Source organism: Trichechus manatus, unplaced genomic scaffold (assembly GCF_000243295.1).
Source record: "Trichechus manatus latirostris isolate Lorelei unplaced genomic scaffold, TriManLat1.0 scaffold00202, whole genome shotgun sequence".
Taxonomy (NCBI): Eukaryota; Metazoa; Chordata; class Mammalia; order Sirenia; family Trichechidae; genus Trichechus; species Trichechus manatus.
This window is the reverse complement of record NW_004444138.1, coordinates 2,991,773-3,009,372: the sequence shown is the minus strand read 5'-3', so window position 1 is coordinate 3,009,372 and position 17,600 is coordinate 2,991,773. Positions and strand designations below refer to the sequence as shown.

At 40.7% G+C, this 17,600-nt stretch overlaps 1 protein-coding gene across 1 annotated transcript in view; it reads left to right on the top strand.

Annotated features, from left to right (window-relative positions):
* Window positions 1-17,600, top strand: part of DSCAM (DS cell adhesion molecule) — a 987,413-nt gene that overhangs the window by 666,044 nt on the left and 303,769 nt on the right. Inside the window, exon 10 of the mRNA XM_012558972.1 lies at window positions 8,653-8,931. Coding sequence (XP_012414426.1) covers window positions 8,653-8,931 — 279 coding nt within the window. The remainder of the gene's footprint in view (window positions 1-8,652; window positions 8,932-17,600) is intronic.

Here is a 17,600-nt window from a genome sequence, read left to right as displayed (position 1 = left end):
TGGCAATTTTTTTCTTTCAAGGTTTTATATATGTCATCCCATTACCTTCTTGCCTGCATGGTTTCTGCTGAATAATCTGAGCTTAGTCTTATTGTTTCTCTTCTGTATGTGACTTTTTGTTTTTCTTGAGCTGCTCTCAGGATTCTTTGTCTTTAGTTTTAGTGAGTGTAATTAGGATATGCCTTGGTGATTTTCTTTTGGGATCTATCCTATATGGGGTTCATATTTGATGGTCATATTTGGATGGTCAGCTTTTCATCTTTTATGATACTGGGGAAGTTTTCTGTCAGAAATTCTTCAATGATCCTCTCTGTGTCTTCTGTTTTCTCCCCCTGTTCTGGAACTCCGATCACTTGAAAATTTTAGCTTTTGATTGTATCCCACATAATTCTCAGGGTTTCTTTATTTTCCTTCATTCTTTTTTCTGAGTTTTCCTCGAACAAAGTTGTATCCAAGTGTTTGTCTTCAATTCTGCTGATCCTGTTTTCCACCATTTCAGATCTGCTCCTCAGGCCTTCTATGACACTGTCCATTTCTGAAATCTTGTTGTTTATCTTTTGGATTTTTAATTGTTGTTTTTGCATAATTTCTAGTTGTGTATTTATTTTGGCATCTTGTTCCTGCATTATTTTCCTGAATTCTTGCATTTTTTTTGCCTGTATTTTCCATGAATTTGTCTGCATTTTCATGAATTTGTCTATTTTTTCCTCATTTTTGTCTGCTTTTTGCTTCGACTCTTGGATAATTCTGAGTATTAGAGATTTGGATTCCCTATCAGGTAGTTTTAGTGCCTTTTCTTCTACTGGAAAGTCATCTGGTGTTTCATTTTGGACACCTACTGGAACCATCCTGTCCTGTGTTTGTAAAGGTTTTGATATTGTCTGCTGTCTTCGGGGCATTCCGTAGTTATTTTTCTCATTTATTGATTGTAGATTTGTTTGTGTCATCCTTTCTTTTTTTTTTTTTTAATTTGGCTATGTCTGAGCAGTTGGGCTGTGTGTTCTTTGTTGTTTGCTCGTCTGTGGTCACAATACTTTTCGCCTCCTCCAATTGGCAGGGTCAGTCGCTCAGATATGATACAGCAGGGCAGGTCTAGCTGAAGAGGAGTTGCTGGGATGGGTTGTTTGTGGCACTTACTGCAGCCACCAGGGCGGGTCAGTAATCAGGCCACCAGGGCCAGTCGATAATCAGTACAGGGCAGGTTCCGGTAGGCCATGCCTGTGCTGCTTGGTGGTGTGACGTTAAGCACACAGTGCAGGTAGGCAGGATGGAGGGGAGAGATTGTGATGTGTGGAGCTAAGATGGGTATGGGAGAGAGGAGAGACGAGCAGTAGCCAAAAACATGCAAACAAACAAAAAAGAGTGCTAGGGGAGCTTGCCATTGGAGTGGAGAGATGAAAGACTATGAAATGGAGAAAAACAAAAGAGGGAAGAAGAAGAAAAAAAAGAAAAGAATGAATAAATAAAAATTAGAAAGAAAAAAGAACAGCAAAGCTCCCGGGGATCCCACTGGTGCGGCTATGAGGTCTGGGGAAGTTGTTCCCAGGTGTTGAAGTACAGCCTGGCTAGGAGGCATAGAGGTATTCAGCGCCAGGTATCCCGGGAACAGGAAGAGAGGAAGGTATAGAGAGATGAGAAACTGAGTAATGAAGAAAGACAAAAAGGGAAAAAGAGGGAAAAGAAAACAAAACAAATTTTTTAAAAAAACAACAACAACTAGAAAATACCCCAAAAAAGCAGGAAAAAAAGAAAACCACGATAAAAGAAATGACCTCAGGGATCCCTCTGCACATCTGCGCGAGCTGAGGGTATAGGTCCCAAGCCGCACAGTACTGCCCAGCTAGAATGGGCTACCAATTTGTGAAAAGAAAAAGAAAACAAACAATTCAAAACAAAGAAACAAAAAAAGCCCTGGTATCCCACCAGCGTGGCAGCACGGACCGGGAAGCAGTTTCACATTCGAGTGGAGTTTCATGGCCTTTCAGGAAGAAGCAAAGATGGTGCATGGAGCCAGGTATTTGAGCGAAAGAAGGGGGAGTTGGTGAGAGGTAAGGAAGAAATCAAAAGAAGTGGAAAAAAGCAACACCAGCAGCTAACAAATGGCACTCAGGGAGTAGGCCAGTGTGGGTGGGTGGAATCCAAGTACCTGGTGCTTCCTGGCCAAGAGACTGTGGCCACGGGAAGCAGAGGAGGCTGAGTGGGGGTGAAGAAGGGTTGGGGGTCGGAAAGCATATATCACTGTTTACCGGTTGTTCTGTCTCCTGCTGGAAGCTCCGTGAAGCTGCTTTCTCATAACCCCTATTTGCTGGTCTCTGATAGGAGCCCAAGATGGCGGATCCGTGCTGCATTAGCTGGTAGGGGACCTCTCCATGTATGTCTCCTTGCTCTCTGTTCTCTGTCAGTTTCTTATTCCATTTGGTGCTCGGCTGAGATCTTTATCTCTTAATTTGATGTTTAGGATTTCAGGATTGCTGTTTTCTGTGTTTGGCTTAGTTTTTTGGATCTTTGCTATGGAGGGACGGTGTGGTGCTTCTGCCTAGAGCACCATGTTGCCAAAAGTCTCCTGTTACATGCATTTTATAAATGAGTGAGATACCTACCCTCATTCTCCCTTTGCCATAGAATTTCAAACTCAAATCCCTTATAAAACACCTGTATCTGTTTTAGACAGCTAAAATAAATAGCCATAAACAAGCAGAAAAAGTGATGAGATTTATTATCCTTGAAATGTATTGTTGCTGTGAGTGCCGTAACTTCTGAGGCACCTCTGAGTGGGCTCAAACCAGCAACCTTTCAGCTAGTAATCATTTGCACATCCAGAGGCTCCCTTGAAAAAATATTACTGGTCCATTTAATTAACCTAGAAATATTTTTTAATCATGTTTAACATGAAAACAGTGCGTAATTTGGTTCTAATAATTGAAAGAAAAAAAAAAAGAAAACCTCGTTGCCCATATTGGAATCTTGATTGAGTAAAATGAAGACAATAATCCCATATAGGAAAAATCACATGCATTAAGAAATAACCCCAGAAAACGAAATAGTCCCAACCCATGTTTAGTATGATACAATATAACCTGAGAAAAGATGCGTGTTGTCACAGTGGTATCTGTAACAGCTGACGTTCTAGCAACAGTAGGTGACACGTGCTGGGTCTGCAGACGGCTGGTGTTTATACTGAGAGAGAATTGTCAGATTTGGTCTATACGATTTTTGTTCTTGTTTTTAATCATAAATAGTCCTCCAAGTCATAGCAGTTTCAGTCAATCTGGTACTTTCGGAAATTGGAGTAAATATGGGTGATTTGGTCCAGCTATTCTTTTCTGGCCACGGGAGACAATGTTTCTTTATAATTTAGAATGTGGCCAGAGCCGAGGAGTCTCTGCAGACTCTGGTTTCCTGTTTTCACTCATAACCTCTGTCTTAAAGGAGCACAAGGCAAAACAGGGATTCTCGTCTGAGCAAGTCTTAACTACTTCAATTGAAATGCATTTCTCTAAATATGCCCAAAGAGTCCTTGGTAGGCACAAATGGTTAAGTGCTCAGCTGCTATCTGAAAGATTAGAGGTTTGAGTCCACCCGCACCTTGGAAGAATGGCCTGGCAATCTACTTCTGAAAAAATCAGCCATTTAAAAGCCTATGGAGCACAGTTGTACTCTCAGACACATGGGGTTGCCATGAGTCAGAATCCAATGTCAACTGGTTTTAAAATACATCCAAACCTCCTACTGAATTCAGCCACAAAAATTTAAACGTGGTATTTCCAATCTATGCCCAGAGAAAAATAGACACTCTCAATATGTTTTCATTTTTATTATTTTTTGCATTGCTTCAGCTGTCCCAAACATGCCCAAGATATGACTCTGTAAGGAAACCTTAGTTATTGACCCTGAAAGTCATCCCAACCACACTGTAGTGACGTTGCCTTGCTCCTCTGTCCCTGCCCTTCCCACCCAAAAGTCAGGGTCAGAGCTCCCCCTTGCCTTTCTTTTGTAGGCAATGTGTGGGTGTCAGTTAATATCAGTTCATATTGAACAGTAACGGAAGCTCAGAGTGAGAGGTCAAAAAGAAGCACCAAAGGAGCCCAAGTTTAAAAAAAAAAAAATACCCGTTGTCGTTGAGTTGATTGCGACTCATGGTGACCCTGTAGGACAGAATGGAACTGCCCCATAGGGTTTCCAAGGCTGTAATCTTTATAGAAGCAGACTGCCACATCTTTCTGGGCACTCTATAAATACCTGTTGGATAAATAACTGATTAAATAAAATTGTTAAAAAATCAAATAGTCCTCTTTTTTAAGATGTATAGAATAAAATTAGTCAATTAAAAAAAAAAAAAAAAGGAGCCCAAGTTTACGCGAACCTGCTTAAGCTTCTGGTTCTTTTAGCACCTGCTGGCTCGAACGATGTTCTTACTCCCTCATCAGGCCTTCCTTTATCTTGGCCTAATGCCTCTGCCTCCTCCAGGAGGCTTGGGCCCTTCTCAAGCATAGATCCAGGATCAGCAGCCTAAAATTCATTTGAGCCGGAAGCAGCTCTGGCTACCGATGGCCTGGAGGTCTCCCAGCTCAGGGCGTAAGCTCATGTAGCAATTCAGAGTTGTCATGAGTGGCCATACCTGAATAAACAAGACCAGGTCTTGACCATGTCTCCCCAACTTTCAGGGGGAGGGATTGCCCAGTGGAACTGCCAGTTAGGAGTTCTGGGCCCCTAGAGCAGACAGTCTGTGAGCATGAGCCCCACCCCTGCCCTGTCATCCCATTGCTGCATCCTAACCTGTGAGTCATAGCCTCCTTTTCTAGTCGTGACTGTAGATCTGTCTAATGTTCAGTGTAAAGCCGTGTTCATCGTCACCTCCAAAAGGTACTTTCAAAGAACTGTTGTGCAATTGGAGCCCTGGTGGTGCAGTGGTTAAGAGCTGGGCTGCTAACCAAAAGGTCAGCAGTTCAAATCCACCAGCTGCTCCTTGGAAACCCTATGGGGCAGTTCTGCTCTACCCTCTAGGGTCCCTGTGAGTCCAAATCGACTCCATGGCAACTGATTTTGGTTTTATTGTGCAATTAACACACACAAGGCACTGTGCCACAAATTGTGGGAAATAATAAAGGATAAACTCAATACCACTCCTGTCCTGCTGGTTCACTCAAATAAGTAGACCGCGTATAGATCACTATACTCACATGAGATGTGCTGTCATGTATTCTATGATAGAGTTTTTGACAACAGGTTCTTGGCGTGGGTGGAGGAACAGCTAACTTGTGTTGTGTGTATAGAGTGGAGAACTGTATCAAGCTGAAGTCAGTAATCTACAATTTTGGAAATCTAAAGTGTTTTGCCAAGCGGCAGAAATGGACACATAACCAGTCCTGTGGGTGGGGAGCCCATGAAGTGAGTTGCTTGACTCAAAGTCACACAAGCTCACCAGCCTCATTGCTCGAGTCACAGACGGCATATGAATGGACAGTGCAGAGCTTGAAGCCTCTGCAGGTCCTGGACTTGCCCAGTGTGGAGGCAGGCATGTAGGATGGGTGTGTAATTGGGGTTTGCCTCTCAGAGACCAGCCATGGGATTTGTGTTCTCGAAATGGGCTGGATGAGCAGGTACCATTTGGGGAGATTTCATGAAGTAAGTAAGATATAGGGAAAGAAAAGTTGTTAAAAGATGGGAAGAAAGAGGTTGTTAGGCAGAATGTAGAAAAGGAGGTGTGAGAATGCATAAGGTCTGGGCAGATTAAAATGTCCATTGTAGTATCTTTGAAGATACGTATCTAGAAGACTTTGGCTTGAGGCAGGGCCGTTTGAACAGTCTGAGACCAAGAGCTGTCATCCTGAGGATTGCGTGAGACTCCGTCATGGAGTTAGACTACAATGCAAAATGAGGTGACAAAAGGTGGAATTGATGAAATGATGCGTGGTAAAGAAAACAGCCACCACCCTTCTGTCAAGTCGTGGCACTGTGGTGGCTTATGCGTTGCCGTGATGCTGGAAGCTGTGCCACCAGTATTTCAAATGCCACTAGGGTCACCCATGGGGAATAGGTTTCCGCAGAGCTTCCAGGTTGAGACAAACTGGGAAGAAAGGCCTGGTGATCTACTCCAAAAATTAGCCAGTGAAAACCGTACAGACCACAGAATATAGCTGGAGATGTCAACTCGCTTACTTTGGATGTGTCATCAGGAGGGACTGATTCCTGGAGAAGAACATCATGTTTTGATAAAGTGGAAGGTCAGTGAAGGTAAGGGAAACCTTCAGTGAGATGGATTGACACAATGGCCCCCACAACGGACTCAAACATACCAACTATCATGAAGATGGTACAGGACTGGGCAATGGTTTGTTTTTGTTATAAAGAAGGTCACTATGAGTCAGAGCTGACTCAGCTGCAGCTAGCAACAACACCTGCAATGAAAGTAGTCTCCGTATGTCTCAACATACATGTAATGTATTTGATTTTCCCAGTGAGTTGTGGGCCTTGGGTCAAAGAAAGGGGCAGGAGGAGGGAAGAGAGAATGATGCTTCCGTGCACCACCTGGGCTCTGTGCTGGGTTTGTTGTAAAAGCCCTCCCAAACACTCTCCTGCAGTGTATTTCATGATCACCATTGTACACATGAAGAAACAGAATCAAAGAGTTAAAGAAATCGGATCAAGACAACACAGTGAATTGCCCACGATTGACCGACACCAAACCCATGTTTTTTTCCCAACGTGTGGTAGTGCCCCTCTGTAGGGGAGAAATATATATATCTATTCCTTATGAAAAGGAATATATAATTCCTCCTTGAGGGAAAAGACATGAAAACATAGCCTAATTTAACTTTCTTGTTGAGGGCTGAGAAACGATGAATCCAGGCTGGCATTTGGCAGCATCCAGTGGCTCTGAGCAGCCACAGAGAGAGGAAACCCAGCCTGGTGCAGAGGAAATACACACACCGAGTAATACGTGACATTTAGCAGATATTTACATACTTCTCGTAGAAAGGTTAGTCAAAACCTGTTACATGTCACATTCAGAATTCCTGCTCCTGTAATATTACAAGCGTTCATTGCCGACAAGATTCGGGGAATTTACCTTTTATTTGGATGACATAAGGAATCGGATTAAGTAATTGATGTGTCTCAAAGGGATGGTTTGCTTTTACTGAAATCAGTGTAAGAGGCTGTGAGTCACTTGGCTTATTTTTGCCTCCAACTTTATAACTTCTGTATAGAAAATTTAAGATTTTGGACCTTTGAAAAGATTTTTTTTTGAGAATTTTGTACAACAGCATTGTGAGTTATGGCGTGAAGCAAGAGAGTCAGCAGGTGGGGTGAGGAGAGAGAATCCAGGTGGTTGACATACAGGCCTGGTGGTTTCTTAATGGTATACTAATGATGAGCTTTCTTGCCTTCCATGTGGGAGACCTGAGTTCTATTCCCAGCCAATACACTTCATGCGCAGACACCACCCATCTGTCAGTGGAGATTTGCACGTTGCTGTGATGCTGAACAGATTTCAATGGAGCTTCCAGACTAAGAGGGACTGGGAAGAAAGGTCTGGTGATCTACTTCTGAAAATCAGTCAGTGATAACCCTGTGGATCAGAATGGTCTGCTCCACGACCCATCATGGGAATGGTGCAGGACCAGGCAGTGTTTTATTCCATTGTACGCAGGATCACCATGAGTCAGGGGCCCACTCGAGAACAGCTAACAACAACAGATAGTGACCTGCATTCTGATATAATATGACAAACACAACGAGAAAGAAGTCTGATTTGGATGTTATTTTGGGAAAATGACTTTTCCCTCTAGCCAAATCTTTCCTTTATCATGAAAATCTTATTTTAATTATTTTAGAGTGTTTTATAGTGTCAATGTTTTTAAAATATTTTAAAATAGATAGGATATTTCCTTTTTACATTTAATGTATTAACTGTACTTATGATTCAGAGTCTTACTTATGTCCTCTGGTTTTGTATTAATTGCAAAAACATGTGGCTATTTAGGGTAGTGGGCCACAGCCCAAAATGTCCCAAAGTGCTGGGTGCATGGAATTCTTGTGTCTACTCTTTATAGTTAGTGTTTAGTTTCTCGGCCTCCTTTAGTTGCTGACTGTGGCTTCTTGCTGAGTCCTCATCAGTGTGCCTGAATTTCCAATATCTCATTTAGACCAGGAAACCCTGGTGGCATAATGGTTAAGTGCTATGGCTGCTAACCAAAAGGTCAGCAGTTCGAATCCACCAGGTGCTTCTTGGAAACTCTATGGGGAAGTTCTGCTCTGTCCTGTAGGGTCACTATGAGTTGAAATCGACCCGATGGCAACGAGTTTGGTTTAGGCCAAGAAATGCGATAGCATAGAGTGTTGTTATGGTTTAAAATAAGATGTTCAAAGCAAGAGATTAGCCTTTGAAAAGCCTGTGTGGCACATTTTTAAGCAACTTGACATATACTAAGTCACTGGTCTCAAAATCTGGTCCCAGGACCACCTGGGAACTTGTTAGAGATGCAAATTCTCAGATCCAACCCAGATCAACTGAATGAGATATGTTCTGTCAGTGATTGTATTACCCTTTCAATGGAACACAAAGAGGTTAAAGAAAAAGTGAATGTAGAGTATGTGCTCAATTCATTATTATTGTTCCTCCATTACTTTTTTTTTTTCCTTTTCTTTCAGTTCCACCTTTTATCCAACCTTTTGAGTTTCCAAGATTCTCCATAGGACAGAGGGTTTTCATCCCATGTGTCGTGGTCTCAGGGGACTTACCAATCACCATCACCTGGCAGAAGGACGGCCGGCCCATCCCAGCGAGCCTGGGCGTAACCATCGACAACATTGACTTCACAAGCTCCTTGAGGATTTCCAACCTCTCCCTGATGCACAACGGCAATTACACCTGCATCGCTCGGAATGAGGCAGCAGCAGTGGAGCATCAGAGTCAGCTTATTGTGAGGGGTAAGCAGAGGGCCGCGGCCCATGGACGTCATTGAGCGCAATTGAACAACATCCCAGATGGTGTGTGTTTGAAATACATGAAAATAACTGGAATCCATGGAATTCACTCTTGTCTCACATTACAAAAAAAGAGAAACATGACTATAGAACGTCTCTGAACTCCAAGCCAAAGTTTTATTTACCTAAAATAGGAAGTTTCAAATAGTTATGCTAAGAAAAGTATAGAGATGGGAGAGCTATAGATTTAATTCATGAAATAGGGCCTCCAAATGCTAACCCACTAATTTTTGAGGCTCAAAGTCCATGAGCTCTTGCTATACTGCTTTTGTTTTATATAGCACTTTTTATAATACTTCTACTTTTCATTTAGGTCCATGGGTGGCGCAAGTGGTTTGCACTCAACTATTAACCTAAAGGTTGGTGGTTCAAACCCACCTGGTGGTACTGCAGAAGATGGGTCTGGTGATCTGCTTCCGTAAAGATTACACCCAAGAATGCCCTATTGAACAGTTCTACTCTGTAACACATGGGGTCGCCGCCATGACTTGGAATCAACTCAAAAACAATGGTTTTTTTTTTTTTTTTGGGTTTACTTAACATTTAGGAAAAAGTGTTTTTAAAATAATATGTACAGAGGCCATATAGCACAGTTTTTCCAAACAACCATAAAATAGTGGTTTTCTCCTTTTTATATGTTTTGTCATGTTTTGTTTTTAGAAGTGTGGTTTACTTTGCTCCTCTCTTATATCTAATTAATAATATTTGAGAGGCTGTTGTAACTTTTTTTAAATCAAAGCAGAGTATGATAATATTTATGGAAAAAAGTTAAAAATAGAGTAGTCGAACTTATTGAAAACATTGGCAAGTGATTTCAATAAATCTAAATTGTAAGCATCAGCCTTATTTCAAATCTTCACTCAAGTCACCAAATTCCCATTAAGCATCACACCCTCGTCTGAGAAATCAGCCGCTCGTGTTCTCTAAAGTCTGTCCAGCGTGGACATTCTGTGATTTTTGATTCTCCAAGAGTCAGTCTGCATTTGTCTGCCGGTACACCATTCATCTGCACTGCAAAAATACTGCAAGAAATTTAAATATAAATATTTTCGATTATTTGCATTTTAAAACTCCTCAAACTTCGGGCTCCCAGGTACTTTTTGGGAGGGAAATGACTTCAGACATCTGCAGGAGAGTTGAGAGATGTGAGCAAACTCTTGAGCAGTAGATGCCCACGTTCCTCCTCGGTCCTTAAACCTTGTCCCTGTGACACTTCTCCTTCCTTGCTGGCGGAAAATGAACGCGCTGTTCATTTGTCATTGTTAGTTGCCATCAAGCTCATCTCTGAATCACGGTGACCCCATGTACTATAGGACAAAACACTGCCCAATTCATCCTCACGCTTGAGTCCTTTGCTTCCTTCCAACCTAGGGGGCTCATCTTCCAGCACTATATCAGATAATGTTCTGTTGTGATCCATAAGGTTTTCATTGGCTAATTTTTGGAAGTAGATCACCAAGCCTTTCTGCCTAGTCTGTCTAAGTCTGGAAGCTCCTGTGAAACCTGTCCGCTGTGAGTGGTATAGTTGGTGGCATAGCTTCCAACATCATAGAACATGGCAGCACGCAAGCCACCACAGTAGAACAAATGGACAGACGGGTGGTGGGCTGTTAGTCCACTAGCCTACAAAAGAAAGAGAATCATACTTAGAAGTCATACAAAGAAACCAATTTTGTATTCATGAAAAAAATTTTCCCTAGTAAATGAGTAAGAAATGTATCTTCAGTTAGATACTAAAGGTCCAAATAACACTTTCCCCTTTCTACTTTGAACTCTTGTGTATAAGAATTGGGATACCTGAAAAATGGTTTCCATTTTTTCAAGATAAATAAAAATGTCGGCCAGCCTGGTATCTGTTTCCCAAGTGTTTTCTTATAAGCAGATGGGACCCTTACTTTCCATCACTTGTGAAGGGCAAAGCGGTCCATCAGCCTATCTCCTATGTAATCTTCTTGGAAGGATCCAGGTCAGGAAACATAAATGTTAGAGAAACATGTACATGGAATGATCTCTGTATCACTTGCCCTTGTAGGGAAGGCAAGCAGACTTTTTTTGATCAAGGCAAATGGTCAGATGCATTCAAAAGGAGCCTCGCCATTCAGGATAATGTAGATGATAACAATCTAATGAATAGTGTTATGCAGTTGTTCTTCAAATATGTTAACTAAGCTTCTGTGACACTGACATTAAATTACCAATTCTAATATAAAAACACGAGAAAATTTATGAGATGATAATTTGAAAATATTAAGCCTCTCAAAGAGTTAGAAATGAGGCAGTGATGGTTCAGTGGTACAGTTCTCACCTTCCACGTGGGAGACGCGGGGGTTCAATTCAATTTGTGGCCAGTGCACCTCATGTACAGCCACCACCTGTCTGTCAGTGGAGGCTTGCATGTTGCTATGATGCTGAACAGGTTTCACAGGAGCTTCCAGACTAAGACAGACTAGGAAGAAAGGCCTGGTGATCTACTTCCAAAAACTAGCCAATGAAAACCCTATGGATCGCAATGATGTGAGCTGCGGATGGTTATGGAGATGGCACAGGACTGGGCAGCGTTTTGTTCTGCTGCGCATGGGGTTACCATGAGTCGGGGGTGACTCGAAGGCAGCTGTAACAACAAGACTTAGTCTCATGTTCCTACAATTTTTTTTTTTTTAATCGTGCTTTAGGTGAAAGTTTACAGCTCAAGTTAGTTTCTCATACAAAAATTTATACACACATTGTTACATGACCCTAGTTGCCATCCCTATAATGTGACAACACACTCCCCCTTTCCACCCTGGGTTTCCCATGTCCATTCAGCCAGCTGCTATCGCTTTCTGCCTTCTCATCCTACAGATTTTTATTTCCTGGTGAGTAAATCACAACTAGAAAGTGATTGAGCACCTCCCTCAACTGAAGCAAAGGTATTTGTTTATGTAGTTAGTAAAAATTAGTTTTATTTGGCACGTGTCAGTTTGTGAAGTACTTATTAAGGACTGTGAGAACCTTGGGGACCTCAAAGGTATCCTTCCATGCTTTCTTAGTGATATGGGGGAGGAAAATAAGATAGAGCAAAAGCCATATTAAACTGCAAAATACAACAAAGTAGAAAGAATGCTGTAATTTTATTATCACAACCTATGAGAACTATGATACGTTCTTTTATTTACTTAGTTTTTGCAGCAATAAACTTGACATGTTTATTAATTAAACTATCACTTAAAAATAAACTTGACATGTTTATTAATTAAACTATCACTTAAAAATTAAACTATCACTTAAATAGAAAAAAAGTGATACATTCTTTTAGAATTGTCTTAGTGCTTACGAAGGCTATTAGAAGCATAGAAGGATAACTAAAAATACCCTCTCATTCTTTTATTCTGTAAATTATATTCATGGCAAAATTATTAGTCAATAGCTAAACAACAGCATAGCTTTCATAACTATGTAGTAAACAGCTTAGTAACTGTTCCTTTTTATCTGGAGTTCAGTAGTTAACGTTCTCATTCATTCCTTTCGTCAGTTGCCTTTGGATGATTACATTTCTTTGTCTGACAGTATGGCCCAAATATAAAATACAAAGATTCCAGGTAGAAATGAAATGTCATGATTACTTCAGTATTTCTGGCATTGATTTTCTCCCCATCCCCAACTTAGTGATCCACTGGAAAAGGTTACATTCAGCTTTACAGTTAATCAGAAGTTTATTACAATATTGACCCCACTTGAGATCAGGATTGCCAATTAGCTGCGAAAGATAGCAAAATGTCTAAAATCCAGCTGACAATTAGGTGATAATTTCTGAATCATCAGTGATAGTCCTTATGTTAGTCAGATAAAATAATAAATAACAGGGATAAGTTAGATGTTAGCTACGCTGTTGGTGGTGATTGTGATTGTCACTTGTTTCTTCGATTTCTTTCTTTTTTTTTTTTTTGAGTAGCAACAAATATCAGCCATTTGTCAATCTCTTTTGAAATTTGTCTACATTAAAAACAGTTTATCTACATTGGAGTCCTTTTCATTGAAATCAATTCAGGGAAACTCTTGTTCCCACTAAATATTTCTCTAAATTATTAATCTGTTCACTTGTGTATTACTTTTTACTCAACCATAGTAAATCACGTTCTTCCTAATGATATGTATCATCTGGCCAAGGAAATATTTTTGTCTCAAATTTACCCAGACACTATGTTGTGTTGTTAACTGCCATCAGGTTGGCCCCCAACTCATGGCAACCTGGTGGACAACAGAATGAAACCCTGCCCGGTCCCTTACGGAAGCCGAGAATCCTACCACTGAATCACCACTGCCCTCCACTGAGGCCAAAGTCTCAAAAGTCTTAATTAAAGTCCTGTGGGCTACAAAAAAAGAGACATTTTAAAAATTATTATATACGTCACACATTAGAATTTCTAAAGCCTGGGGAGCTTTTAAAAATCCTTAATGTCCAGACTACAGCTCATACTAATTAAATAAAAAAATCTTTGGAGATGCGATGTCTGCCCAGCATCAGTAATTTGTACAGTTCTCTAGCCTAGAGGTTCAAATATGCAGCCAAGTTTGAGTCCTAGTGCCCTGGGTAATTTGAATATATAATTTCTATTTTAAAGAAGGGTGGATTTTATTCTAAATATAAAACAAAGTAAATGATGGTGACTTGCACCAGGCAGTGGCAAGGCCTGATTTATCTTTTTAATCATCACCCTATCAGCCATGTGAAGAACAGTCTGGGGGGAAGGAGTTGCCCAGAAATCAGGGATGGTAGTTAGGAGGCTATTTCAGAAGTTCAGGCCGATAAAAGTACCTTGGATTGAGGTGACAATGGTCAAGGTAATAAGAAGCAGTTGAATTTGTAATATGTTTTGGAGATAAAGAAAAAATATTTTTCTAAAGCGAATGTCACCAAAAAGAGAAAGAGGAAATGGTTATGCCTTCTCCATGCTTTGCCTTTAACAGGGTGAACGGAAGTACTTTTACCAGAAATAGGAAAGACACAGGGAGGAACAGTTGTGACAAAGGGACTGAGGAAGAAACCAGGGCCCTAGCCACAAGGCACTTCAACATTCAGGGTTCCAGAAGAGGAGGAGGAACTAGTAATGGAGACAGAGAAGGACAAAGAGCGGCCAGGGAGGCAGGGAGAAATCCAGGGGATTGTGGAGTCCTAGAAATAAAATAGAAAATAAATGATTTCTACATGACTTTGAAAACATGATTAAGTATACATCACATAGAAGACACCATGGGGGTGATACAAGTATGAAGCAATTATTTAGAAGGACAACCTTGGGAATCAAGTTAAAAAATTGATAGTACAGTATATTCTGAAGAAATTCTAGAAGTTGGTGACATTTTGCACGTGGGTGATAGAGGTGATAACTGAGAAATTTAGGCTGAGATGTAGAATAAGTGGGTATGATAGAAATGAAATTGGGACACAATTTTAATGATTCCTTATAGCAGAGTCTTATGATCTCAGATCACTGTTAAATTTAGCACATTTTTGATAGCCTGGGTCACTGAGAAGATCTACAAAGACTTAATTTAAAATAAATTGACTGTTACCAGAAGGAAAATGTAATAAACAGAAAACAAACTTGACTCTTGCATATGTGCCCCGTGGCCTACACCAAAACCACCAAACCCATTGCCGTTGAGTCAATTCCAACTCATATCAGCCCTTTAGGACAGAGCAGGACTGCCCCATAGGGTTTCCAAGGAGTGGCTGGTGGATTTGAACTGCTGACCTTTTGGTTAGCAGTTGAGCTCTTTACCACTGCACCACCAGGGCTCCATGGCCTACACAGTGGACCAATAATTTCCCTAATGTTATACTCATTTGGGTGATGTTACCATTAACAAAGCCATCTGAGGTAAAGTATAGGACTTACTGATGGATCATGCGTGCCCTTTGATTCCTATCATTAGCCTTGAACCACTGACAGGAAAGCTGCCAAAGCAATGGTTTCCTGTACATTATTCCACTGGAGGTAACTTTTCTAACACTTCTGTATATCTTATGATAGACTTGTTGTTTCTGGCTTTTAATGATGTCATGCCACATGGAGAAACAAACACACTAGCTAAAAAAACCAAATCCATTGCCAATGAGTCAATTCCAATTCATAGCAGCCTATAGTTCACCTTTATTTGGCAAGAAAAAGAAAAAAGTATACAAGGATAGCAAGTCTCTGGGTGGCGCAAATGGTTAAGCACTCAACTACTAGCCAAAATGTTGGCGGTTTAAACCTACCCAAAAGGCACCTCTGAAGACTGGCCTGATGATCTGCTTCCGAAAGGTCACAGCCTTGGAAACCCTCTGGAGCACAGTTCTACTCTGAAATACATGGCATGGGGTTGCCATAAGTAGGACTCAACTTGAAGCCAAACTATCAACATCTTATTACTATGTTTACTGACTCAACTTTTGATACTACTCATTTTATTGTTTTACTTCACTCATTCATTCATCCATTCGTTATTCTAACACATTTATTAAGCATATTTGTTATAATAGGCATTGTTCTGGGTTCTGGGGCTACAATGGTGACGAAAACAGAAACACTAAGTCCCTGTCCCATAGGGCTCACATTCTAGTGGAGGAGAGAGGGAGGGAGGGAAGGAAGAAAGGAAGGAAGGAAGGAGAGAAAGAAGTGAATAAAGAAGATGGGAAGGCAGGCAGGAAAGAAGGTAAGCTTAGTACAAGGAAGAGTGATGGGGTAGGAATGATATTTTAGGTAGGATGGTCAGGGTAAGCCTTTCTGAAGGGATAGTTTTTGAGCAGAGACCTGAATGAAGTGAGGGAATGGATCACATGGCTAACTGGAGAAAGAAAGTTCTAGGCCGAATGACCAACAAGTACCATGACCCTGAACCAGGAGTGAGTTTGGTGTGTTCGAGGAATAGCATGACCGATGTGCTCAACATTCAGTAAGCAGGGAGGGAAAGGTATGAAATCAGAAAGACAGGCATTTATTCTGGGCTTGATGATTTAGTAGAGTAATTCTACTAATTTAGGGGCCATTTCCAATTGTAATTACCTCGCTTACAATATGTCAGTAGTATTTTCCATGGGAACCTCTTTGATCCATTTTTAAGTACATACCTTTGGATTAGAGCCAAACTGAGGAGAAGCATCATGAATCCAGTATAACTGACATTCTTCCAGGGGAAGGAGAAGAGATTAGTTACCAGTTACCCTGCCCATTTGACAAGGGGTTTCTTGCTCTCAGCAGAAGAACTTGAGCGTGATAGAGCATAAAATGTAGATGACTGTGGATTTACCTTCCTGCCCTGGGAAGAGCAATTCTGGAATGATGTCTTAAATTTTGCAATCTGCTCTTGATGTTGATTGATCAACTTTAATAGAAAGCTTTGCTTTATATAATCTCTAGCATTTTTCCTAGAAACAATTTTCTCGCGATGAAATACACCCAGTATTATATTATTTTAAACATATTTTCATTTTAGGCAATACATTTGCCTTAGAATACCATTTGAATTAAATAAAATGATTTGCTAGTTCAGTAATATCCTAGAAACCCATTGGCTATGTAAACGCTTTATTTCATTTGCAAGTTGGGAACTTTATTTGTTAAGGGTATGCTAAACCTGGATGTACTTGCATTTACTAAATTAACCAAAACTCATACAACATGGTAACATCTGCCAGCCACTCTCCTAAGCACTTTTCTCCTCTTAATTCATTTAATTCCTGTAACAATCCTATAGATAAGGAGATTGAGGCCAAGAGACATTTGATAACGTTCACAACATCATCCAACTGGAGGTAGCAGAGCTGGAGATCAAACCCAGGTGTTCAGACCTCCGGTCTGCACGCCTCACCATCAAGCTCAGTTGCCTCTCTCCATGTGTAACCCTTTCTACATAAAGCTGAGCTAGAAAATTAAAACAATTTCTGCTCTGGACACACAGCAGTGAGTTCCCATCTCTAGCAGCCGCTTGTGTCTTGATATTGTTTTCTCTTCCTTGGTTGTTTTATGACCAAAGTGATCACCGTTGCCAATATCATTTCAACATGCTTCTGAGCCCCTTTTGGACCTAGACCCTAACCCTCTCCTTAATCTATTACTTGTGGTGTCTGGAATTCCAGAGTCTCTGTGGTATGTAGGCTCACCACTCTGTCTCAGAATGAAAAATGCTAGATAATGCAAAGCAGACATGATTCGCCTTACAAGCAACTGTGGAAAGAAAAGGAAGAACGCTCACATTTGCTAAGTGTCTAATACTTGGTGGGTGTAATCACATCTCCTCTCACTTAATTCTATGACTGTGTCACTGAAAGTCTATTCCATAATGAATCACTGATCTTCGGGGACAGACTGGGGGATGATAATAGCTTCAGATGCCATATTTCCTCAAGAATTTGCATCTTCTCTTTAAGAGAAGACTTGAAGATTCTTTCAGTCACAATAATTTAACACAAACATTTGCTTTCTTTTGGAGAGTATGTATAAACAGAATACATGTGTACATTTTGAGTAGGTATGGATCTTTCCAGCATCTTACAAAACTCACCAAATAAGCAATTACTTAATAGATGTTTCTTTTTATATATATATATATATAATTCTTTTTTTTATTGTACTTTAGGTGAAGGTTTA